Here is a 25,762-nt window from a genome sequence, read left to right on the forward strand (position 1 = left end):
CTACAGGGACGTCCCGCTGGGGAGGGGGATCTTCACGCCACTCTGCAGCAGGGCCAGGCAAACGCACAGCCCCAAGACGCCCGCCAGGAGAACCCCCACCAGAGCCTTGAGGAAGGAAGTCCTGCTGCGGGTGAAGGTGCTGGGCCCCAGGACGCCCAGCAGGGCCGTGCTCACAGTCAGGGTGTACAGGATGGAGACGGCCGTGTTGAGGGCCACGATCTTCCCGAATTTGGCAAAGGGGGCGATGATGCAGAAGAAGAGCGGGACGGTGGCGATCACCGTGGTGACTGCGCTGGAGACGATGGCCACGCCCACATGCCGGACGGCTTCGATCGTCCTCCACTGGCGGCAGGAAGTGGGGTCCTGGCGGGGCAGACGGCAGCATTAGAAGGCACCCAGAAGGCACAGGAGGGCCGGGGCCTCGTCTGTATGGGGTTTTTAGCCCCTGGTGCAGCTGCAAGCAGTAGAAGCCGCTCGTGCGGAGGTGCTCTCAGCCCAGGATAAGTGGCACCAGTACAGATCGCACGGGACTGGTGCGAGTCAGATGCTGCCAGCCTGCACCCGGGGTTACAATCCCAGCAGAGGCAAGACCTGTAAAGCAGCGTTTGGTGCCCACTACCCCAGTGTCAATGTGGAGGGATTCCCCTGAAGCCAGCGGAGTTACTCCAGTTTGAGGGATGTAACTCTGACCCTTGCATTGTAGATTCCCCGAAGCCTAGCCCCAGTCATCCCCCTGGAGCGGGAAAAGTGTGCACGGGGCCAAAGATGCATTAGAGGCACCTCCTGGCCCTTCAGCTGTCCTGCCCCGAAAGAGCATGGCCAAGTGCAGCGAGGCACAGCATTCAGGGTGTGTCTGCACTGCAAATACAAGACCCACAGCAGCAAGCCTCAGAGCCCTGGCCAACTGCCTTGGGCTCGCAGGGCTAAAACCAGCAGCGTAGAGCCCAGGCTGAGACCCTGCGCTCTTTGCAAGGCGAGCCCAAACAGCTAGGCTGCTGTTTCTAGACCCACCTGAGCCAGTCGTCTTGGCCTCTGAGCCTTGGTGCTGCAGTGTTTTGGTTGCGCTGTAGACGTACCCGTAGCAGGAGGGGAAGAGAAGGGTGCCCCTGGACTCCAGTGACTGCCCCAGCACGGGGACTGTCTTCATAAGGGCAAAGTACTAGGGAGGGGCCAGTCCCGGGGTCACAGGCCCCAGCTCAGAACCACCACTCTGCCAGTCGCAGCGCAGCTGAGTCCTGTGTCAAAGCCTGGGGGCATAGCCTGGGCACCAGGGAGCTCCTCTGGGGCTGATGGGGGGAGGAATCCCCGCAGGGAGGAGGTAGCCTCCTTGCAGCTTGCCCCCTCCGCCCCAGCTCCATGTGAGAGAGGCCCTGCCGTGGCCCGGCTCCACATGCCCTCACATCAGCATGAGGAAGAGGCTGGGGCGGAACTCACCTCTGCCTGGTGAAGGGGCAAGTTCTCTCCCGCCAGCAGGTAGCCCTCCACCAGGTGCACGCAGTAATCGACGGAGGAGCCGACGAGGATGGAGAGAGAAATCGCCTCCACAGCCCCCATTTCCCAGCCAGACCAGTACATGATGGTCACCACCAGGCAGACAACCCCTGCACAAAGAGGGGGGAACAGCAAGCGAAGTTGGGCTTCGGGCTAGGTCAAGCCTGGGCTCCCTGGACAAGGGGCATCAATCCGAGCTGCTTCACTGAAGGCAATGAAGCAGCTACGGCCCTGTGCACCACTGTCTAGCACAGAGCATCCCAGCCAGTCTCATTCCGACCAGCCAACCCCTTCCTCCCGGCATCAGACAGAGAGAGACCCCGAACTAGAACTGGGCACGCTGCCCTCCTCCCGTGGCACTGATGTTTTCCGAGCGTCTGAACATTCTTACCGTTGGGATGGAAAGTCAACAGCTCGAAAACATTCATGTCTCAAAAAGGCCCAGACCTTTCCCATTTCAGCTGATTGAGAGGTTTTATTTTGATTTGGACCTTTAAACAAAATTTTTTTTTTTGTTTCAGTCTAATTAGTTTAAATTGCAAAACAAAAAATCCTTTCAAACCAGAAAACTGGAAATGTCTCCTTTTTTACGACTTTTTTCAAGTCGGGAGAGTCTCCAACACGGACCTGGTTCCACAAACAATTTCTGTTTCTAAGAATCTCTATTTGTTCGGTGAAAAACAATTTGCTGAAAAATTCCCAAGCAGCTCATCTGAGAATCCAAATTACACTCTCAGATTGTGAGGTGCTCAGATACTAGAGTGATGGGGGACTGTATGAGAGAGACAGACCGACTGACTCTGTATGGGGATATACAGACTGACCGACCACTGATAGTGGTTCTAAACCTTCCAGGAGGCTGATTTGTCTTTCATACCCCCAAGTTTCCCCTCACTTCAAAATCACTTGCTTACAAAAATCAGACATAAAAATAGAAAAAAGTGTCTAAGCACACTGTTACTGAACAATTGCTCACATTCTCATTTTTACCATAGAATTATCAAATAAATCAATGGGAATATAAATATTGTACTTACATTTCAGCACATAATATAGAGAACAGTATAAACCAGTCATTGTCTGTATGGAATTTTAGTTTGTACTGACTTCACTAGCGCTGTTTATGTAGCCCGTTGTAAAACTAGGCAAATATCTAGATGAGTTGATGTACCCCCGGAAGACCTCGGAGTACCCCCAGGGGTACGTGTACCCCTGGTTGAGAACCACTGATCTACAAAAAGAAAAGGAGGACTTGTGGCACCTTAGAGACTAACAAATTTATTTGAGCATAAGCTTTCGTGAGCTACAGCTCACTACAGTAACCTTTGGCAATGAGGCACAGCCCAAACGGGAAGGGGTGGAGCACTCATGTTACAAAATCCCCTTGATTTGCTTGTCTGAGTTATGCACGTGTTTGGTTTCTAGAAGAAAGTGATGTTTATTTGTGAGTCATGAGTGGGAGACTAAGTCATTTTCAAATGATAGATTTGCTTTTTAAAAAGGGAAGTTTAGCAACATGCTCGGTCCATAATATGGTCAAATCACCAACCAGGCTATTTACAAATGTGTTTAAAACACTAACAAACCCACTAAAATATTCCGTGTTTATAATCCCATCTTTGGAAAGGAGAGTGACTGTTATTCAGAGCACATGGGCCTCAATCACATTATTATACACCAGAGGCAGGGCTGGAGTTTGGGTAGCTAAAACCCTTATTTAAACCAATAGAGGAGATTGTGTAGAGAAAATGCTCCAGAAACTAGACAGGAAAAATCTACTTTCAAGATGGGGACCCTTTGCAAACACGGATCCTGAGTCCCTTCCCACTCTCTCCCAGTGCAATCAGGAGTGAGGCCGGTGCAGTTACACTGGCGAAAGCCAGATCAGAATCAGGCCCACTGGAGTCACTCTGCTGTAAATGAGCAGTGACTCCAGTGCCGTGAATAGGAGCACAGCAGTGTAAACGAGAGGAGAATCAAGCCCGGTAAAGCGATTCCTGCTGGCAAGCTGAAGTGGAAGACATCAGGGGGTGTCTTACCTAGAATGCTGAGCAGCACCGGCAGCAGGAGGAGAAGGTGCGTGGTGAACACAGCAACTGCAGCCACGCAGATTACCAGCGAGAGGATGAGACCATACAGGGCACTCTGCACACCTGGAAGAGAGCAAGCAGCCTGGTTCCAGCCCCAGACTGCCGCCACAGCTGTGCTCCCAGCTGAGCTGAGCAGGGCCTTGCTGTGGGGCAGGTCGCCCACCTGGGAACTAACTCGAGCTGGGGCAAACATGAAGGGGAGGATGAAGGGGATGGGGCAATGGAGTGGGAGTCAGGGGAGCCAAGTTCTACCCCTGCTCTGCCACTGACGGGCTGGGTGACGGTGGGCAAATCGCTTCTCCCTCCAGGCCTCGGTTTCCCCTCCCAGCCTGGCTCTGTCTGGTCTCTTTAGCCTGTGAGCTCCTTGGGGCAGTAAGCATCTGGACAGGTGTTCATACAGCACCCAACACGATGGCTGCCTGATCTTGGCTGGGGTCTGGGGGTGCTCCTGCACCACACGAGAATAAGAAGGAAATTGGGGTGAAGATCTGTGACCGAGCCAGATGACGGGAGGGCAGGGTGCTGGGGAGGGAGAGGGATAGGTGCTGAAGCCCCCTGCCTATGATCTCCATGAAGATTTGCTTCCAGTGCTCGCAGGTCTGGAATCCGTGCCGGAGAGCGGAGCTGTCAGGGAAGAGCTGGAGCTGCTGCTGCAAGAAAGTCTCCCACTTCAGATAGTCGGAGTAGGTCTGGAAGGAAGACTTGCCCTGGTAGGTCGTCTGCAAGGAAGCGCATGGGACGGTCCTTAGAGTCGCCGACACAAGCCCAACATCTCCCATTCACACCTACCCACCCTGGCTCTCCCCACTCATCAGGGGTGGAAGAGCTGGCAGCAGGAAGCTGCGCTGCTCTGGAGCCCAGCAAGAGTAGCGGGTGAATTGGTCTGCAGACCCCAACAGGAGGTGGGGGCGAGAAAAGTGACCGTGCCAAATGGCACCTTCTGACGCAGCACGCCTGCTCCACGCACACCCGACAGCCAAACCACGGGCGTGGCGCCCCGGCTGCCACAAAGCCAGTGCCAGCCAGCTTGTCTGATGGGCCAAAACCAGGGATCACAACCGCCGGGGCAGGCTCTTTAGGGCTGGGGAAGAGGCAGCTGGGTTTGCAGCTCCCAGGTGGAGTCCACAGCCCTGGCAGCTGAGAAAAACCTTGGGGACCTGCAGCCTGCTCTCAGCCTGGCCCCTTTGTCCAGGCCATTTTGTGGGCGCGAATGGAAGCAATAGGATGTCTCCGTCACTTGCAGCCCCAAGCAGGTTGACTCCCACCTGCAGCGGGAGCACAGATATTGGCAAGTGCAAAATGACTCCTGCAGATAAAGCCGGGCTGGTGCTGCAAAGCCGAGCCCTGGAGAGAGCAGGGTTAACACATGGACATCTGGGAGAATCGGTGCGGAAGCCAATGATGCCATCTGGACAGCCCCTTAAAAGCGGCTGCTTGCTTTCCTCCTGCCCCCGCCCCGCCCCACATGCCGGGGGAGCTGGTAGCAGGAGACTTGACCCGGGGAACATGGAAGTGCCCTCACCGATTCAAAAGCCATGGAGATCCACTGCACCTTGCCATCCTTCACCCCCACCGCCCCGTGGGAGAGCTGCCCGGGGAGCAGGTTCGGCTCTGGGAGGTTCTTACACTCAGGATGCAGCATCTGCAGAAAGGAGGAGATGCTGTAGCCTGGAGAGAGAGAGAGGGGAAGATGGGGGAGGGACACACAGGAGCGAAGGGACAGAGAAGACAGAGTTGCAGTTCTTGTCCATGAACAGCTGCTTCTCCTGTCACCTGCTCTGCCCTGGCTACAGATTTGGATTCTTGGCACCCTAGGGCCTGTCCCTACCAGGGGTTGAGAGCCCTCAGCTCCTGCTGGCTTCGAAGGGAGCAGAGGGCATTTGGTACCTCCCAGGACACCCTAGTCTCCCAGCAGGATGGGGTGGTAGGCCAGTGACCCTCTGTGTTCTCTGCGCCATGCCCTCAGCTGATGTGGGTTGACACAGCTCGCCGGAGTCAACGCAGTGGCATCGCGTTATGCCAGCTCAGAATCTGCCTTGCTAGCTTTTCACCAGGTGCGAGAGGGTGGGGCTGGCCCTTGGGGATCCCTCCTCCCCCGAGAGGCAGCTCCTGAACTCTCGGTGGCATTTACATTGGGGCAGAAAGACGTGGCATCGGTTTGCAAAGCTGCAAGGTCAGGAGACAACACAGACACCCCAAATCAACAGAAGAGTTTTGCTGGCAGGTGACAGGTGTTTGCCGGCAGGGGTGGCCGGCTCCAGGAACACTGCTGACCTTGCTGTCGGTGATTGCGGTGCCCTTCCCTACCCATGTCTAAAACTGGCCCCGGGCTCCTCTCGATACGGGTTAACTTGCAGCTCCCTCCAAACCCAATACAGAAGTTTGCCCTCCTTGCACAGGGGGACACCTCCTCGGGGTGTGACATGCCGGGTAAGTGACTACGAAGCAGTGCCACGTACCCAGGAGGAGTTACCGGTTCACTAGCTGAAGTCTCTGCTCTGTGGGGACTGTGGGCCAGATCCTGCTCTCCCTTGCACTGGGGAAAAGTGGAGGAACTCCACTCACATCATGGAGCCACCATGACGGGAACAGATCATCCAGTCCGTTCCATCTCTAAGCTCCGTGATGGAGCTTCTAGGAGCAAGCCCACAAAGATACACAGCCCTGGGAGATGGAGGAAGCTGAAAGATACCTTGAGGCCACAATCCCTTCTGCAGCTTGTCTGGCTAGGGCCACGTCTTGATCAAACCCAGTTCTGAGCACAGCAAAAGGTTAGCAGCACGGTTAGGGTAGCAGCTCCACTGGGCCCAGTGTCTGTTGTTTAACTACTCCCCAAAGCATGAGACAGAGCGACGGAGCCAAGGGTCACAGCCCTTGGGACTCGGGCGCTATGATTTCAGCTAAGATTTGCAGCAAGATGGAGAGCAGGACAGGATGGTGCAATTTCTATGGCTCTTACCAACCCCACCCGCAGCGCGGGCTCAGCCTCTACATGGGGACCTGTCATTGTCAGGCACTTGTCCCCAGGATCAGGCCGGCTGGCCTTTGTCCTACATACCTGAGGGCAGGCACTGGGCCCCTCCCGGCTTCACCAGTTCAGCATTGCCGGCAATGGCCTTGCAGATGAGGCACAGGTTGCCAATCTCTTTGAAGAGGTCAAAGCTGTCATCGTAGATAACGCTGCCCTTTCACAAGGAGACACAACAGCGAGAGCCGAACACGTGAGGCACACGCCCAGCACCTGGCGGGGTGGGGCAGGACCCGGGCGTATGACTGACCACACAACGCCAACTGCCCATTCTCCACCTCCCCCAGCTGGGCATGTGGTCCAGAGCCCCAGCTTTGGGCACAGAGAACAACTGGCACCAACAATCCTAGCTCCCGGAGCCGGAGTCCTGCCTTGGACCCCAGGAGCAGTGGCACGAAGAGGCAACGTGGGTTGCTCAGCAGGTTAGCCTGGGGTGCCCCTGCACCCATAACCCTGCCCAGCTCGCAACAGCACCCAGACAAGTCTGGCGAGCCAACCAGAGCTCCAGAGGTGTTACAGCTATGCCCCAAGGGCTTTTCTACATGCAAGATACAAGCCCTGTCTACACCCTTTAACGAGCCCAGTATAGTTAGAGTGGCACACCCCCTGCTGGTATAACGGCGCTTACAGCTGTATCATTTATTCCTGCAAGGAAGAGGCACCGTTACACCGATATAACTGCGTCCAGACTAGGGGTTGGACTGATTTAAAACTACCCAACATCATTAGACTGGTACAAACCCAGGGCAGAGCGGGCCCTAGCCAATCAAACCCCCAGGCTAGATGAGGGGAGTGTGGGCAAGTGACAGCAAGGGCATTCACAGCATGGCTGATTGGATGCTGAATAAGCAAACGGACCCCCTGCCACTCCTGTAGGAGCAGCCCAGACAGCTCCTTATCTGACCTGCAGCTCTATCCCCTGGCTGCGTTCCCAAGTGGCAAAGGTTAATTATTCCCATGCTGCTCTGGTACTGCACTATGGGAAGTAACTGCAGTTACCTGGAAACAAAGGTAAGCGGGAGTTTGTTGGGAAAGCAGCACCCATGTGTCCGGCTAGCGGATTTGGGAACTAAGCTGCACATGGACACTCAGACTTTCCCAGAGTAACTGAATCGTCTTTATTTAATCTAATAGCTCGCCACAGGCCAGACAATAATTATGCAGCAATGGCTGGTGCTTCATAATCAAGCTTTCAGCCAAGTTTCCACTCTAAGCCTGATTTGGGGCCCCCTCTAAAATCCACAACGAGTCCCAGAGGGTCTCAAACGTAAGTGGTTAGATCCTGGGCTCAGGTGGGGTTTTCTGGAAAGTTGGAAATAATTCGAACCAGGGGATCCTGATTTACATCTGTAGTAAGCTCGCAAACAACGAATGTGCTCTATTAGGTGCCTCATCGCAGCACCGCTGCCTCTGCTGTTTTAGCTGGTCAGAGGTGGGGAGGGATTGCTGGAGAGTCAGGGGTGCGAGCGAGAATTCGGGGAGGCAGGCATTAGCGCAATCTAACTCGGGAACAGTCCTCCTGCATCAGCCACCCCAGGGCTTGCCGGGCCTGCATGCAGGAAAGCACGTGTACCATGTCTCCGATGACGTGGTTATCCGGGTGTCGGGTGTGATTCACCCCGCGGATGCCGAACACCACAAACACCATGGCCCCCGTGTCCACCAGCGGCCGCACTGCTGGCTTCCCACAGCCGGTGTTCCCACACGGGTTAAAGCCTGAGGTGGCCGAGAGCTTCATCTTGGGGGACCCTGTCAAGCAAAGAGGGGAGGGTTACAAGCCGAGAAAGTGAGGAACTGAGCCAACACTCCACCTGGCAAGTCCTTCCAGTGCAGCCATGGCCACGTGCCCTCTGCCGCTCTCTCCAGCTTACCCTTCTCGCTGGGCACATAGAGGAAGCCTTTGTTGGGTCCGTCCGGGCTAGAGCTGAGAAGACAGCCAGGGGGCGCTATGCACACTCGGCCGTGGTAAGGGGGCTTGTGCGACTGGGCGAAATACAGCTTCCTGCAGGGCAAAGAGAGGGCATGATGGAGCGTCCCGCCCAGCAGCAAGGCGGGCATGAGATGTTAACACAAAGCAGCTCCATGCTGCCGGGCCCTTAGGAAGCAGGCTTAGGGGTTTGGCAACAGAAAGTGCACCAGGGGGAGGAGAGGGAAAGAGAGGGCAGGTGAGGGAAGGAAGCTCTGGAGAAGCAGTGAAAAGAATTAGGGGAGAAAGCGACTCAGAGGTGTCATGAGTTTGTGCCCATGGGAGCGGTGTATCTGCGCTGCCCACGGCCACACATTAGCCAAGAGTGGGATTTCTCTCTATCACATAAAGAATCCACTAACAACCCTCTATTCATTACACTAACAGCATCGATAATCCCACACTCCTGGACAGCACCTCCCACCCTGGGACCCCGGTGGCCTCTGCAAAGGTGGGAGAGTATCACAACAAGCTCATGACTTCACCGAGCTTCCTAGGCAGGGCGCTGCGGCCGCATGCCAAACTCAGAACCTCCTGTTCTAAACACACAGGCCTCTGCCACTTGAGTTAGACTCTCCATTAGCCATAAGGGGCTATGGTGCATAGCTGAGTAATTCAAATTCTACCCAGAAGAGGGCAGCAGTGCACAATACGTAGCAGAATTAGACCCATTTTGCAGATGAGGAAACTGAGGTGCAGCAAAACGAAGCCTCTTGCCCAAGGTCACACAGCGAGTCTGTGGCAGAGCTGAGGAGAGACCTGGGCATCCTGACTTCCCCACTCCTTGCACTGACCACAAGGCAGCGGCACTCCCTGGCTGCTGAGCGTTTACCCGCTTGGGACGGTTACCGCGTTCGCTGCTGTTCCTTGGCCGCGACGTAGAAACTGAAGTCGAACTTCCAGCCTCTCTTGGCGTCGCAGGATAAAGTGGTCATCATCCATTTCCGGGGGCTCGTCTGCTGAAGCAGCCCTACTGTGGACACACAAGCTGTCAGCTTCTTGGTGAAGTTACCGAAAGGAACTCTATACACCTAAGCAATGGATTAACGAAAACAGACACTTAACCGCACAGTGCTGCAGAGCAGGCAAAGGTCAAAGAGACGTTAGCATCAGACACCCCCCGCCCCTGCTTTACCCTGAGCCCTCACAGGGCCAGAGAGAAAAGGTTCTGCAGGGAGGAGCTAATCCATTGCCACCCAGACCTGGCCCTCCCACGCCTTTGCCTCCTTCCCAAGTATGGGGAGCTGGATACAACTAGAGCCTGGCTGTCGCGGGAGCTGAGCCCCCCCAGACTGCAGCTGGAGCTGTGGTTGTTCAGTCCTGCTGCAGATCGAATGCTGGGGGATCTCCGCTGGACAGCCATCAGGCGCCCTGTGCAGGCCTGGCTCAGCCCCTTAGGCTGGAATTGATCCGTTCGGCTGCCCTGCCTGTGCATGGACAGATGGACAAAGCAAGAATTCAGCCCGCGGGACCCCAGAACAGCTCAGAAACCTCCTGTGGGTCAGCTCAGCTGAGGAACCCAGGCCAGTTCTTATCCCTTGCCACCTCCCGCCTGCTCTCCAGCCGTGGCTCTGGGATGAACAGTGACACAACAGCAGCCCAGTATCAACACCTGGCATCCTAGCAGCACCGGGTAGGACACAAGCAGTGTTCCTGCCCATGCCAGCTGGGAAGCCAGCAGTGCGAGCTTCCTCACAGCAGTGCCCTGTTGATCCCATCTCTGAGCTCCTGCTGTCTGCCTGCAGAGCAGGAGGCTCTGCAGTGCAAGCATGCCATAGAAGAGTCTAATGCACACACTTAACTTACCTGGAATGAGGGCACTTCCCCATCTCCCGGGGACACCATCTGCCACGAGGCAGGAACACTGGCATTGAGGGAGAACCTGTAGATGGGTGGCCTGCCCTGGCCTTTGGACTTGGAGACATACACAGTCCCCTGGGGATCTAGAAAACACACCACAGTCAGCCGGGCAGTGGTGAAAGACATTGATCGGTCAGCTAACGCTACAAACCAGGGGAGCGAACGCAGAGGGCGTCTGGTCTATCCTCTCCCCAGCACTAGCCGAACACAACCCTCTGCCTCTCCACAGGATGGTGCCATTTCCAACGTGCTCTATGAACACAGGGCGAGATCCTGAGCTGGTGCAAGCCCTACTGACCCCCTTGGGGCTATGAAGCTTGGGATCTGACCCATCCTCCAATCCCTTGGGGTGCAGGTTGAGGAAACTAGCAGGTTTAATGACTTCCCAAAGCCTGGGAGCAAGTCAGTGGCAGAGGGTGGGACTAGGAGGCAGCTGTTCCTGGCTCCCAGTCCCATGCTCAGACCACTAGACCACACCGCCACTCTGGTAAGCTGCTCTTCCCAAGTGCCTATCTGCTGTGCAGCTCTGATGAGTTGAAGTGCCGGGAGCAATGAGCAATGATAATTTGGGGGCAGAGGGAAGGAAAATGTTCTCAGCAGCTCGTCACTCCCTGAACCATACGATGCCCAGCATCAAATCAGGGCTTGGTAGGGAGGTGTCTGCAGCCATGTCCCTTTTCTCTGTCTGTTCAGAGCCCACCTTTGCTATTTTCCTTCCCAGACAGAATCTCGGGCCCAGCCGGAAATAAGCGACAGGTTAGAATGACCGATGGCCAGTCCCCTTGTGCACTCACCCTGCTGCACAGCATCAGCCGCACCCCCTCTGCTCCCCCAAGGGGGGCCCGAGCCCCGTTTCCTCTTCTCCAAGGAGGTTCGGATGTTGCTCTGCAGATTGTGGGGCTTTTCCTGAAACAAACCTGTCCCACAAGGTTAGTCAGGGAGGAAAAGGAGAATGGCATTGTCAGAGCTCGGTGTGCCAGGAACACACTGGGACCTCCATCAGCTCGGCCCCACACCCAGCACTCCCCCTCCTGGGCCGGTAACACACCGGGACCTCCATCAGCTCGGCCCCACACGCAGAGTTCCTGCTCCTGGGCTGGTCACACCAGGATTTCCATCAGCTCGGCCCCACACCTCGCGCTCTTGAGCCAGTAACACACCAGACCCTGTCAGCTCAGCCCCAGCCCAGCACAGGTAGAACGGGGCACTGCCCCTCAGCCAGCCGGACAATGTTCCCTTAGAGGGGAGCACGGGAGGAGGAGGAGGCGGCCAGCTTTCACAGCAACGTAGGTGGACACGAGAGGGTTGAGCTCAACCTCCATATCAACCCCCGCGGGGCTCTGCACAGGGCTAACATCTCCGTCAGCTCCAGCTGCAGTGCGGCTGCCCTGGCGTCAGTGGAAGGGAGTTCCCATGGAGTTGCCCCTGTCCTGAGCACTTGCATTTGTGCTTTCCCACCCCAAGCCCCCGGGGCTGGCAGGCTGCCACCCCTGCCCTACACAGCTGGCTTAGAGACAAAAGTTCAGAGCACCGGCCTTTGCCCACTGCCAGCCAGTATACGTGGATTTCACAGTGACCAAACCCACCTTCCTGGGCAACAGGCAATTCCCTGGGCAACCCCAGCTGTCCAGAAAGGGGCAGGTCTTGCTCACAAGCACGGGGCTAACACTGATCACCATGGCGGGAAGGGAACATTTGCTCCCTAATCTCTGGGTTTTTCCTTCCAATGCCTCTGAGCTGAGAACACCAGAGAGCGTGGGGAAAAGGGGTCCAACGCAGCAGGAATCACTCTCCCGCCTGAATTCTCTTGGGCATGTCTAGCGGGCCAGGGAGGCCAGCAGTACAGAGGGGAAAGGGAGGGCAGCCAAGGAGGGCTCAGAAGAAGGCTAGAGACATTAGCATTGATGGGAGGCAGGGTTTGCAAGGGGAGCGCTGATGCCCTGGGGGTATTCACCCCATCCGTGCCGCGCAGGAGCGGCGAAGGGCTGCCCCCATCCGACCCTTAGGAACTCTCACCTGAACAGGTGACGCAGGAGATGCCCTCGGCGCTCAGGTTGTACTTGAGGTCCAGGAGCACCTGGATGTTGGTGTCGGGCCGGAACAGGAGAGGAGCGCGGCTAGCTGGGCGGAGGCGGCTAGCGAAGAATATGGACAGGATCAGGACCATGACAAAGAGCCCTGCAATGAGAGGTGCGACCAGCATGTGGGACTCTGCACACACAGAGCTCTCATCTGCACGGTGCCCCCAGGGGCTGGCCATACAGCAGCACCCAGGGGAGCAGGGTGCTGGGGGATTCCCCAGGCTAGCAGGGAAGCGACAGGTGCTGGATGCCCAGGCGCAGAGAGAGAGAGCCTAATGCCATCCCGAACACTGCAGCACCATGTCTTCCCTAAATGTAAAGTGGCCGGCAAAGCCCAGAGGGGAGCACTGTGCCAGCGGGGAAAGGGCAGAGTTATCTGCCATATACAGAGCTATGCAAGTAGCAGAGACAGAGCAGGGTCTCAGGACACTGTGATTCCCCTGGGAGAGCAGGAGGAGGGGAGATCTATGTCCCATGTGCCTGTCGGAGGGGCAGGGCAGCGACGCTGTGTCCAACCTCGGCCTCCCCTCACCGTTAAGGCTGAGGAATTCTGGGAGCGCTGCCCAATTAGAGTCTGTGAGACGCACCATAGGGGAGGGCATCCCTCTGGCCATCCTTACCCACAATCACCCATCTGCTCTTCCCCGCAGACCACAGCGCCCAGTGCTGGAGGAGCTCCTGCAGATGGGCGATCAAGTGACCTTTCCTGACCTTCTCGGCCGGGAGCTGCAAGTTCTCCGGCAGCGCAGACACCAAGGGCACATCCCCCATTTCCAGAGCCGCTAGGGGAGAAAGAGACCAAAGGCAGGCTCAGAGCTTGGCTCGGCCCCCAAGCCCCTCGCAGGGGCACAGAGCAAGGAGCCAAAGAGAATGAGAAAGGCAGGTTCTCCTGCAGCCCAGAGTAGCCAGGCAGATGGACAGACTAGAGGACACTCTTAGAACTTCCTCAGCCCTGTGCCCTTCAGTGCATCAAACCCACTGGCCAGGCTGGAGCAGGAGCCAGAGCTGAGCAAGGCAGCGACTTAAAGCTCCTCTTACGACTAGACGTATGTGCCCAGCAAGCCTCTCTACCTGCTGCTCCCATCTATACTGTGGTAGCCCCTATAGGCGCCGGCGTGCTACGTGCTCCACAAACTCTTACAAGCCAAGCTGACGGAAGCGTGGGAGGGGCACAGAGGCGCAGGGAGATGAAGGGGCTGCCTAAAGGCATGGGGCAGGTCAAGGACAGGAAACGAAGCCCTTTTCCAAGTCCTAGTCTAGTGCCCTCTTCACTCGGGCACATACCACGCTGCTAGGAAGAGCAACCAGCAGCCCTCCAAGAGGCTTGGTTTGGAGAAAAACCCAACAACAGCTGGGCTGCTGATCTGAACTATCCAAACCTCTGGAGACTGCAGAGCAGCGCTGAAGGATTTCTGTTCCGGCTGGGGATGCCCTGATAACACCCTGTCTCTCTTGGGGTTTAGCATTTCCACAGTTACTACCAGTCAGAATCAAGAAATGGGGGGAAAATGTTACATTACATTCTTTTTCAAACCTCCTAATATATTTGGCATCAGTGTAGGCCCTGGGTGAAGGTTTGGGGGCGTTCTTAAATGCCAATAAATAACTCAGCAGGTCTCTAGGATCTCCAAGCCCTTTAACAGCATTGCAATTGAGTCTCGCAGCACCCTCGCGAGATAGGGAAGCACCATTATCCTCTTTTTTCAGATGGGGAAATTGAGGCACAAAGAGGGGCCGGAACTTTCCCAAGATCACACATTTAAACCAGAGGCAAACTGGGAACAGACCCCAGCTGCCCTGAGTCCCCATACTATGCTTTAGGCACAAGTTCGTTCTTTCCCCCACTTTGGTCTGAACTCTGCCATCAATACAGCACACATGTGGATCCAGGCAGAATCTGACCCTTTGCCTGACCTGGTGTGTCCATGCGTAGCAAGGAACTTACCAACCTATGTGTCTGCCTGTTATGGAATCACCCCCACAGAAACCCATGGCCGCAAACGACCAAGTAGGAAATGAGTCCCCATCCTGCAAACGTCCTGACACCCTCTGTTTCCGTTGCCTGTGCGGGGGTGTGGGGTCGCTCAGCGTGTGGCAGCATCCAGCCCTCTAGAAAGCAAAGCAATCTGCGATGCAGGATGTTGGGGATCAGTAGGAACCCCATCACAATCCCTAGCACCTTTACAAGGAAACAGTGATCCCTCCACCCCTCTTCCCCCAATACAACCGGGTCCCCCCTGTACCCTCACCCCCCCGGCTGCAACCCCCAGGGCTTTGCTGGGGCAACAGGCACTGCAGTCTCTTTAACGTGGCAGGAGAATGGCTGCATCCAATTTCCATCCGACGGCCACGTGCCACCTCTGCCTCACCGAGGAGCAACCTCTCGTTTGCAATTGGCAAGATGGCGCTTTCTCCGGTGGGGTTGGCGAGGGCACCAGGTGCCTTCCGGCAGCCCCAGCCCGCCACACGGGGCCTCCACACAGAGCCACATCCTTGCCTCATTCACAAGTTGCCCAGGGGCTCTACCGGAAACTGTCCTTCTGTTTAGTACGGTCCAGGGACGTGGAGGACGAGCTATTTCCATAAATTACCATCCTGTGCGGCTCTGGCGTATTGAGGAGGCTCAGCACTTGCAGCAGGAGCCCGGCAGCCTGTTAAGAGCAGCCTGACCTCTCCTTGTTCTGGGACTGGTGAATTCACTAGCACAGGGCTGGGGGGAGGTATTCGCAGGTGGAGGAGGGTTAAACCTGCCCTAAGGAGACAGCTGCATCGTAGCTCCCATCTCCCCGGTCACCAGGCCGAGCCTGCTGCTATCCCCGAGGGTTTGTGTCTAACAGGGACTCTCCAGAGCTCGGGGCTGCAGTTTCAACCAGGCAGCACTAACAGCCAGCTTTAAAATCCAAGGATGAGAGGCCCTTCCCAGCGAAATACCCTTCACTCCAGCCAGGGCTAATCGGACGGTCTGGTGATTAAGGCATAGCAATGCCACCAGGACTCGTAAGTTCTCTTCCCAGTTCTGAGCTCACACAAGTCACTGCCCCGCACTGTGCCTCAGTTTCCCCACCTAGAAAGTAGGGATAATTGAAATGACCTGCCTCATGGGAAGCTGTGAAGCCCAGCTCCCTATGTGTGTGAAGTGCTCCGAGGCCTCAGGCGCTGGGCAATGTAGAAGGACGAAGTACCTTTGCTCACATGTGCTCACCCAATGTTACACTAAAGACTACAGAGGGGACTGGGATTTTAATTGAGTATTGCCTTCCACCTCGGGAGGATTGTACTGCCCAGGTGCTCTAGACCAGATGTTTCCTGGGTCCCTTCATAGGGTAGCTAGGTATTCGGGCCAAACCTGGATCCTAATTGGACTCCTGAGGAATAATAATGTCATGCCTCAAGTAACATCCAGCCAAGGGATGCACACACAGCGAATGCAGATCCACGGCATCCCAGGAGGTAGCAAAGGATCATTAGCTCCAGTTCACACATGGGGAAACCGAGTCACAGAGCAGCCCAGTGGTCACCTGGCAGGCCAGTGGCAGAGCCGGGAGGAGAACCCAGGACTGCCACTCCCTCAGGGGAGGCTCCTTGTCCCCAGAATGGGCTGACAGGATTCTGAACACCTACCCGGCTCCTCCTCCACGCTGAGCAGTGGGATGTCATCATCAAGGTACGGGAGTGACCCCTGGCCTGGACCGGCTGCATCCTCCGAGGCGAGTAACAGGTCATCGGCAATGGGCAAAGTGCTCGTCTTCCCGCACTTCTGACTGCAGCTGGATGGGGAGGGGGGAGCCAAAGTCAGCAGCTCTGGGCTACGTACTGTGTGAACAGCTGCTGCCTCGTCTCCGTCTGAGAGGAGAGCGACTGTTCCAGTGACCTGCTACGCACTCAACTGCCAAAACCAAACCAGCCACTTCCACTGCTAATGCGCTGGGGCATATCAGGAGCTCGGCTGCTGCTAGCAAATCATCAGAGACTGGGCTAGATGTGTGTGGGGGCGGGAGGGGAGGCGGGGTATTCCCAGGTGCTTCTGCTCTTCATCACCCAGCTAAGGAATTAAACCCAGCCGGCTGCTGTGCCACACCTGAGAGGGAGGAAGGGGAAGGCGCACTGATTTACCCAGATACAAATCTGCATCCCCGTGCCCCCAGGGGCTGGGCTGTCCGTCTGTCTGCAGGGCTTGCATGCCTCCAGTTCGCAGATTAGATCCTGGGACAAGTTCTCTGCAGGTGTAAGTGGGGGAAGCTCCCTGGAAGTCAATGGGGCTGCACCCACTGATGCCAGCACGGAACCTGGCTCCTCTGGTTATACGTCTGGAGTCACTCTGCGGCAGCCACCCTGGGTCTACACCAGCAGAAACGAGATCCAAATCCGGCCTTGACTCTCGGCCTGATCCCGAAGGTGGAGAATAAACCTCCCCTCCCGTAAGGGCGGAATCCTGCCGGCCGCAGAGTTCTGAGGCCAGAGCGTGCCCCTCCACTGCCCGGGGGCTGGAGGCGTGGGGGGCGAAGGGTGTTGCTAGGGGAGAGGGGTGTGTTTACACTAGGCACACGACCGGCTGGGATGCGTGGTGCTTGCAATGCTAGACAGGGCCTGCTGCCCACACGCAATGGTACTTCTGATGCATTGGTTGCAACACCTGCAGCTCAGGTCTGGAAAGGACACCTGACGAGGTTGCAGCTGCTTTGAGGCAGCCGGTTGTGAACTCGATCCCGCAGTGCACTGTGGGCGGTTCCGAATTCCCAGGATACAGTGGCATGACCACAGCCGCAAGGCGCACTGTGTCTGGATGCACCACGACAGCTCTGCCATGTGGACGCACTAACCCCATGGCTAGCACAACCCAAGCGACCAGCTGCTCCCTGGAGTCAATGCCCAGGCTGTGGTTTCCTTGCCTGGCATGGGCAGGCTCCTGTGGGGGAGACTGATCAGCGGCAGGATGTGGACTCTTCCTAACAGCCCCGCGAGGACTCTCACCTGGCCTGACAGGAGCTCTCCAGGGGGGACATGTAGAGGGTCCATATTCCAAGAGCAGCCGGCATGGTGAACAGCACGGCCACCCAGCAGCAGGACACAATGAGCGACATGAAGAGACCAAAGTCATGCACGGCAGGGATCTGCAGAGAGAACGCTCAGCTAGGACAGAGGAGGTGGATCCCAGAGACCTTCCAGCAAGAGACCCCGCTAAGGCAACACAGGGAAGCGAACTCAAGAGGAGCCTGGGGGTAGGAACACTGGCCAGTCCATGCTGCCCAAAAGCCATGGAGCCAGCTGCCCCTGGTGAAAGCTGGTAGTCTAGGGCTCAGCTGATGAGTGGCACTTGATCATTTGGCATGGCAGACACTGCCCAGCGGTTGAGGTGCTCGCAGGGTGGGTGCCTACTGCATTGCTACCAGGCTAGGGGAGCTCTCTCGTGTATCTGGCCCTGGGCACATGCAGGGGAGAGGGGCAGAGCTCTCACCAGTGGCTCAGGGGAAGGCCTAATCAGATTCCCTCCTTGTGCTTGATGAGCACAGTGCTCCCAGGGACAGCAGCACCAGCGTGCCCAAAGCGGAGGGAAAACCTGGGGTGGAATATGCTGGGATTCCTCCCTCTGCAGTTCAGGCCCCAGAGCTCCCCTATTTGGCTGATGGGACTGGAGTCTGGAAGGGACTCCAAAAAGTTCCCGATCTGTTTGTGGAGGGACGCTGTGATCCTTAGACATGCCAGCTCTGCTTCCCATTGAGCCTCTCTTCCCAGCTTGGGCTGGGGGAGCCAGACCAGGAGAGCCAGGCATAGATGACAACGTTAGCAACGTGCCCCATTTGCCTGCCAGCTCCAGCACATTGCACCTGCCACAGGCCTTGGGAACAGGAGTCCCAAGGACATCACTTGAGCTCCAGCTCCCTGCAAAGCTGCATGGCTCAAAGCCCCAGGAGAGCTGGCTTTGCCACAGGCCCAGGGCAACAGAGCTGGCCTGGAGGGAGTCAGTCTCAAGCGGGAAGAGCACACAAGGAGTATCTACATGATGCATCCGATGAAGTGAGCTGCAGCTCACAAAAGCTTATGCTCAAATAAATTGGTTAGTCTCTAAGGTGCCACAAGTACTCCTTTTCTTTTTGCGGATACAGACTAACACAGCTGCTACTCTGAAACCTACATGAGCCTGAGAACTCAGGGAAAGTCCCCCTCCAGAGCAGGCCCACGGTTGTCCTCTTGTGGGCCAGGGAACTGCTGAAAGGCCGGGGGTGATGTTTTCTAGCAGGCAGCCGTGACCTCAGGGGGGCCACTGCAAAGCCCTGGCGCACCTGTGAGAAGATGTTGGCGGCGTACGCCGCAGCTGTGGTCAAGGAAGTGAAGAAGGTGGCCTTCCCTGCCGTCTGGATGGTGTGGATCATGCGCAGCTGCAGGTCCTTCAGGTGGGTGGCTTGGCGGTACGTGTTTATGAAGACAAAGACGTCATCGACACCTGGGGAGGAGGAAAGGTGAGGCAGAAATGCCGCTCGCACTGGGGAGAAATGCATGGGGCCAGATCCTCAGTGGGCGCAAGGCGTCACAGCTCTGTTGAAGTCAGTGAGGCTAGACAAACTCACACCGGCTGTGGACCTGGCCCACCAAAGCCTAAGCTCACTGTCAAGCCTGCGCCTCCTGCCACGCAGCGAGGCAAGGGCAGACCATTCTGCAGGCTGGCGCGGGTATGGCAGGGCCTTTGGGTGGGGAGCAGCTGGGGCAGAGCAAAGGAAGGAGGCTAGGAAAGACTTACCGATCCCCACAATGACAAAGGCGGCCACGCCATTGAGGATGCCCAGGTACTGGACCCCGAACACCACGTGGTACAGGAACAGCGCCACCAGGCAGCTCAGCCCGATGCTGGCCAGGCCAAAGAAAGACAGGAACACTGCGGGAGGAGAGCGATGCTAGGAATCTCGGTACTGGAACTGCATGGGCTGCAATCCCTGTACTGCCCGTGGGGTGTGGGCACCTGGCCTGCTCCTGCCCCGGGAAGAGCTTTGACCTGACGGGGGTATCTTGGTCAGGAGGGAGGGATTCCAGCTGGGGCAAGGCATGGTGATGTTTCCAAAGGCGAGTGGTGGTTTTGAGGCATCATGGGCCTGATATCCAGAGGAGCTGAGCACTCAACTCTCCTGCGGGCATCAATGGGTGCTGTGGTCATTCAGCACCTCTGGAAATTAAATGCATGGAGTCTCAATTTGGGCACCCAAAGTCAGAGGCTGTTCTTGACCGGGTTGGCCTAAGTGGCCCCTAAGCGGTGGGGACGGTCTAGGACCCCACAATGGGACATGGAGCCTTCCACTTCCCACCAGTTCAACTCTCGTCCAGGTCAATAGGGAAACAGGCCCCGAGCTGGATCTCTGTTACATTGGGGTAAATCTATACAGGCTCAGTTGAAGTGAGTGGAGTTATTCCAGATTTACACCAGAGTTAGCGAGAGGAGAAGCTGCTTCTCAGTTGGCCAAATCCCCTCAAGGGAGCCCTTCGACTGCCCCCGCCCCCCAATCTCTGCCTTGGACAATTTGGGTTGTGTCTCTGTGGCCATGGGAGGCCCTGCTACTCTGCCTAACATCAAAGCTCGAGGCAGTGCATTCCTGAGCAGGCTGGAGAATGACCTGCCCAGGGACTCTCCTGGGGCCTGAGGCAGGGACTCCCATCACGCTGCTCACTGCAGCCCTTGCTCTGCTTTAGAGCAGGGACGGAGAGTTTGAATGCAACCTACCCGAGCAAGAGGTGAGGATATAGACCAAGACTGCGATGCAGCTACTGCTGATGAAGGCCAGCAGCATGTCGTTACTGAAGGTCCTCCTCACTTCATAGTCAAACAAATCTGTCCCACCATACAGCACCTGCACTTTGCTGGGGTGGAGAGAGAGGCGGGAGAGAAGACACAGAGGAGAATATACAGTGAGTGGGGCTGGCGGATCGAACCACATGCATCTCCTCCAAAACCAGAGGGAGGTCACGTGCGCGGATCAGGTCAGACTGCAAGGAGCGGTGGCCGAGGTTTGCATCAGAAGAGCAGGCGATAACAAAGAGCGGGTCTCAGATTTTTAAAATTCCTCCAGTGCATTGCAGTCAGAGGTGTTAATAGAGTTCTCGCTGTCAACAAACAGCTCTGGAAGCTTCCAAAGCCAATCCCATCTGGCATCTTAAATCATTGCTTATTATATTAAGCGCAGATGTAATAACTAGCTGGGCGCAGGCAGAGCCCGGGCCTGTGAACCGCTGCATGATTTACCAGCCTCTGCTGCTGGAAGCTGGTTCTGAGCAGAGGTAATCCGAGATAATTAAAACCAGGAATACAATAGCCCTGCATCACAGGAGCGTGCCTGTAATCCAGTCTTTTTGGGGGCTTATACACCCCCCCTTCCCTATTCCCCTCCCTGCTCCCCATAATTGCAATCCTTCCCCAGGCCCGTACTGAGAGGACTTTCCCACAGCTGTAATTTCAGAGTTGACCCACACTGGCTGTATTTCACTTGGCTGATGAAGATCAGAGTCCCTGCAGGTCAGGGGTACTGAGATCCAGAGCAGCAGATGGCCAGAGATGGCTGAAAGCACTCTTCCAAGCCGCTGCCTGATCATCTGGGTCCCCGCGACCACGCCCCTGTACTGACCAGATGCATCCCCTCCTCAAGCTGTAGTGAGGTCCCCCCTGCAAATGCTGGAGCAGGCACAGAACAAAGCCCAGATCTGACCAGCTGGTTCCCAGCGGCACAGAACCCCAGGGAGACAAGCTCATGTTTACCGGGGCAAATCCTGCTCCAGGTAACACTCACTGGCTCGGTTAGGCTTAGTGGTGTTCCTCCAGCCTGACGCGAGGAGCAAGAGGAGAGTCAGGCCCTTTAATTAGACTCATCCGCCCCTTTTACAGGCCAGTACATCATCAAGGGCCAAATTCAGACCCGGTGTGAACAGAGGCAACTCTGCTGAAGCCAGTGGAATTAGACTGGTGCAGGATGGATGCAAGTGACACCAAGATTAGCCCGACGTATCTGTATACACCTCCACCGAACTGAACTGGGCCCTGCAAGGACAGCCTCACCTAGCACCAGGTTCTGCCGACAGCCGCATCTGTGCATACCCCCAGGAACCCCCCAGACTCAGGTCTTGCCCCCCCACCCCCACAAGTTGTCCCATGGTAACTGTACTGGTATAGTTAAAACCGTACAAGCGCCCTAGTGTGGATGCAGTTATAGCCATATAAAGATGCTTATCCTGTTCGAGCAACTCCAGTATGGGACGGGGACTAAGGTGTACTGATGTGAGGCACCTTTATACTGGTATACCACACCATCCATTGCAGCTACTCCTGATTGAGCCCCTGGCAGATGAGAGCAGAATCTGGCCCTCTGGACTGGGGCACCCTTTGTGTGGGGGAGTAATTCTGCATGGCTCTTTGCAGGAACGGCTGCCCTGGGCTCACAAGCCGAACCCCATGCCAACTAGCACTGGCCTGAGGCATTAGGTCCTTGCACTGTCTCATGCACGTTGCTGGGGCCATGCAGTATTAAAGCAAACAGGAACTGTGTGAACCATTCATTGCCACATGCTCCAGCACCTGTGGCAAGGGTGTTCTGGAGGCCTGCTTTCTTTCCTTCCTTGTGCTGGCCACTGCCCAAGGGAGGAGACTACCCAGGCTGGCCAGTGGTCCGATCCACTCTGCCAAATCCTGCACTCCTCATTCCAACGCTGAGAAGAGCCTCCTAATCGGACTCACCCCGGCAGGGTTTGTGGGAGCGTGGCTGCCTGGCACCTCCTGCATTAACCTCAGAGCCTCACCCCCCAGCATCAGCGCAAAGAGTAACAGCTGAAGGTAGCTGGATTAACCCCTCGTGCACCTGACACGCCAGCGGCTCCTCTAACGTAAGTGACAGACAATCTCCCACCTCCTCTCCAGTCCCCTCCCTTCCCTGCCAGCTGGATACTAAGTCACCCAGTCCGTACATGGTCCTCCCGCCTCACCTGGTGGACTGCTTGGCCAGCATGGCCACGTAGGTGACCACGAAGCTCTGGAACTTGCTGCGCTGCTCGTCCCACCTATCCTCCACCGAGTAATAATTGGGCAGGGGAGCCCCGAAAAGGATCTCGCTGCGGAGGAGGGAGCTCTTCATGTTCTCTGCCGAAAGCCCCTCATCCACATACCAGTAGAACTCCGGGTGGGTCATGGCCAACTCCAGGGACCCTGCAGGAGAGACCAGACAGAACCCTTTAGGTCAAGCTCTGCCAGCTGGGCGTGGCACATGGGGCCAGCCTGACGCTGCAGAGCCCTGCATGCTCTCGTCCTCTCTCTCATGAGAGAGCAGCCGGCTCAGGGGGATCTCTCCCATCCCATCCATCTCCAGCCTCTGCTCGCCCGGCCTGAGAAGGGGATAGGCTGACAAGAAGGCTCACGGCTGTGACAGCCAGCTTTGCTCCCCATGTCACCTGTGCTCGGTGCTACAGGGCAGCCACACCGCTATCAATCACAGCTGCTCTGAACAGGCGGCCTGGAGCTCAGAAACCCCCGGCCCTGTTACCCAGAAAGATGATCATAGGAGAGGCTCCTGAGGGCAGCGACCCCCATCTGAGAAGCCCACAAGGAGAAGATGGAGCCAAACATTCCCAATGGGAGATGGGGGGGGGGCATTGTGGAATCCTGCTTCTGCCCCACGGCAATACTCTGCAGCCCCACGGGATCAGGATAGGGAAGCCGGGAGTGGCATCCTATAGGGTGGGCTGCACTAGCAAGAGTGGGACCCTGCGCAGCATCATATATCACGCAGGCCAAAGGCCAGCGCTGATCGTAGGGTTGCCGTGGCCAATACTGTAAAGCGTGAGGCTCCTGCTCCACCCAACTCAGGTGAGGAGCTGGGATTCCCGTGCATGCTGAAAACACGGTCCTACAGAATGGAGCGTCAGTGCACATTTCTTCTAGGGCACTGCAACGAACTAAGCCGGGTGGCTCTGAGTCACAAATCTGTGAATTCCAGGCTGCAAGGAGTCCACAAGGCGGGCTCTGGCAGCAAGGCCCCAGGGCCTATTTTGGAGCAGGTACCAGAGCTGCTGCTTGCAATGGAGCAGATGGAGTAAATCACTTGCCTGCTGCCCGTACGCCGCTCTGGCTGGCTTTCAATCGGCAGCATATGCCTGGGAGACAGATGGAAGCTGCTTCCCACAACCACATCCCTCCCACAGACTATCCATGATTCACCTCCAGCTCCCCTGAAACCTGCCCCTGCAGGAGGGGTGGCATTAGCCCTGCAGAGCTGCTGAGCGGAGTCAGTGCTAGTCTCCCTCGCCCCCAGCACCCACCTCCTGGTGGCGACTCACCGGGAGCATTTCACCCCACAGCAGCAGCAGATCTGTATCGGCCCAGATAGGCGAGATCTACACTCGGAGCTAGGGGGGCGATCCCAGCTGGTGTAGGCAGTGGGGCTGCGGTCACACAGGTAGCAGGCATGGGCTAGCTGGCCCAAGTACATACCTAGGGGGTCCAGGCAGGTTGGTACTCGGGGCAGATAGCCCTTGCTCCCCGGGCTCTTGCAGCTACACTAGTATGTGTAACAGGCTAGCTTGATGAGAGCCAGTGCGAGCACATCTACATGAGCTGGGAATCACCCCCGCCCCCAGCTCCAAGTGTAGACGTAGTCATAGACAGGAGGCTCTCCAAGGCAAAAAGATTGTACAGGGCCTAGCACTGAGGGACCTGACCTCTGACTGGGATTCCTAGGTGCTAGGATAATCACCAGCAGCGGGTCCAGGGCTCACTGTCTGACTTGGGGATCGGGCAGATGATGGAGGGGAGAAAGGGCCTGATTCCCCATCGCTCTGCACCTCGCACTGTCATTGACACCAGTGCAATTAAAGCAGAAGGGCACCCACTTTGCACTGGCGTTTGTGACAATACGAGGGGCAGGGCGGCAGAGGGGCAAGCTGAAAGGACTCAGACCCAGGGTCCTTGCCCAGCAGTGCAGGGCTTCTGCCAGGTCCCCAACTCAGTGGCATGACGACTGGTACTAAGTCTTGAAACAGGGACGAGAGGCCAAATTCAGAGTCGGATTCACTGATGCACTGACAAACCCACAAGGCCAGGGTGGGAAAACTCCAGGGGCATAACCACAGAGACTGGCTGGAAAAGCAAAAGGTGAGCCCCTTGTCCTAAAATCCTGAGCTCCCCATTCCACAGTCAGGCCAAGCCTCCCCCAGGGCAGATGGAGATCAGCACTACTCTATCTAATCTAGCCGGGCCCACAACATAGGTGCTGACCAACCATACAAGGAGACCCAGACCCGGGACACGCCTCAGTTCAAGTCCACCCAACTCCCTGGGCTCACCTTGGATGTCGGCCAGGTCTTGCCCCATGCCGTCGTAGTAGATCTTGCCTCCCCGTTCGGTGGGGAAGAAGTAGGTCATGAGGGAGCTGGGAGGGGAGCAGTATGAATAGGAGCCCAGAGGAAGATCCTTCAGGACCTCGTGGGGCTTCCAGCAGAACTCCCGGAAGTGGGGGTGGTCCATGATCTTCCGCTCGATCTCGTGGATGGTGAGCAGACGCTCCGAGGTGAAGATGTTGTTCTCGGCGTCCCCTCGGGCCAGGAAAATGAGTTCGATGCGCCAGTGGGCGTGCGTCTGGGTGTTGGCGCTGACGTAGGCGCTGGAGTAGTCCCAGTGCGGAGCACCCCGGGCGAGGCGGGAGGTTTGGTTCACCAGACTCCGCCGGGCCTCGGGCCCAGCAGGGCTGGTCCTCCCTCCGCCCACGGGAAGGGCTGCGCTGCGCCTTGGCCTGGCCCCGCCGCCCAGCCGAGAGGCGTTGGGGTGGAGCTGCTGCAGCTGCTCGAAGATCAGCCTCTGCAGGGTCTCCGAGGTGAAATCAGCCAGGTCCCGGCGGTTCCGGCCCCACGAGCCGAACTGGGACTTGAGGGCCAGGGTGAGCGCATCGAAGCGCTGCGAGGACTCGTGGTTCCTGATCTCGAAGGCGTTGTAGGAGATGTCGATATCCAGGGTAGGGTAGTGGAGGAACATGACGGCAGCCAGCGCAGCGGGGATGGCACAGCCCAGGAAGAGGATAATGCTGGCGCAGCATGGGTTGGTGAAGACCCAGCCAAGCACGCTCCAAAAGCCGGACGCCGGCAGCATTGTCGGCAGTGGCCTGGGATTCCACTGGCATTTGCCACATAGCTGGGGACCCTTGCTCCTCTTCCGGGGGCCAAAGGCAACCTCCTCCTCCTCCTCCTCGAGCCAAGCATCTTGCAACAAGGGGTCATCCTCAGTGTCCAT

The 25,762-nt window shown here is 56.9% G+C and overlaps 1 protein-coding gene across 1 annotated transcript; it reads right to left on the bottom strand.

Moving 5' to 3' along the window:
• DISP3 (dispatched RND transporter family member 3) lies at positions 1-25,762 on the bottom strand. Its single transcript, XM_077837438.1, has 20 exons — positions 24,823-25,762; positions 22,471-22,690; positions 20,225-20,361; positions 19,253-19,387; positions 18,798-18,958; positions 17,488-17,627; positions 16,138-16,283; positions 13,137-13,298; positions 12,452-12,613; positions 11,230-11,352; positions 10,382-10,518; positions 9,425-9,606; positions 8,481-8,611; positions 8,183-8,358; positions 6,640-6,766; positions 5,104-5,249; positions 4,141-4,300; positions 3,531-3,644; positions 1,435-1,601; positions 1-363 (listed from the first exon to the last, which is right to left on the bottom strand). Exons 1-20 carry the CDS (start codon positions 25,760-25,762, stop codon positions 1-3), a joined length of 4,029 nt encoding a protein of 1,342 aa, XP_077693564.1.

The sequence above is a fragment of the Eretmochelys imbricata genome, chromosome 18 (assembly GCF_965152235.1).
Source record: "Eretmochelys imbricata isolate rEreImb1 chromosome 18, rEreImb1.hap1, whole genome shotgun sequence".
In the NCBI taxonomy this organism is placed as follows: Eukaryota; Metazoa; Chordata; order Testudines; family Cheloniidae; genus Eretmochelys; species Eretmochelys imbricata.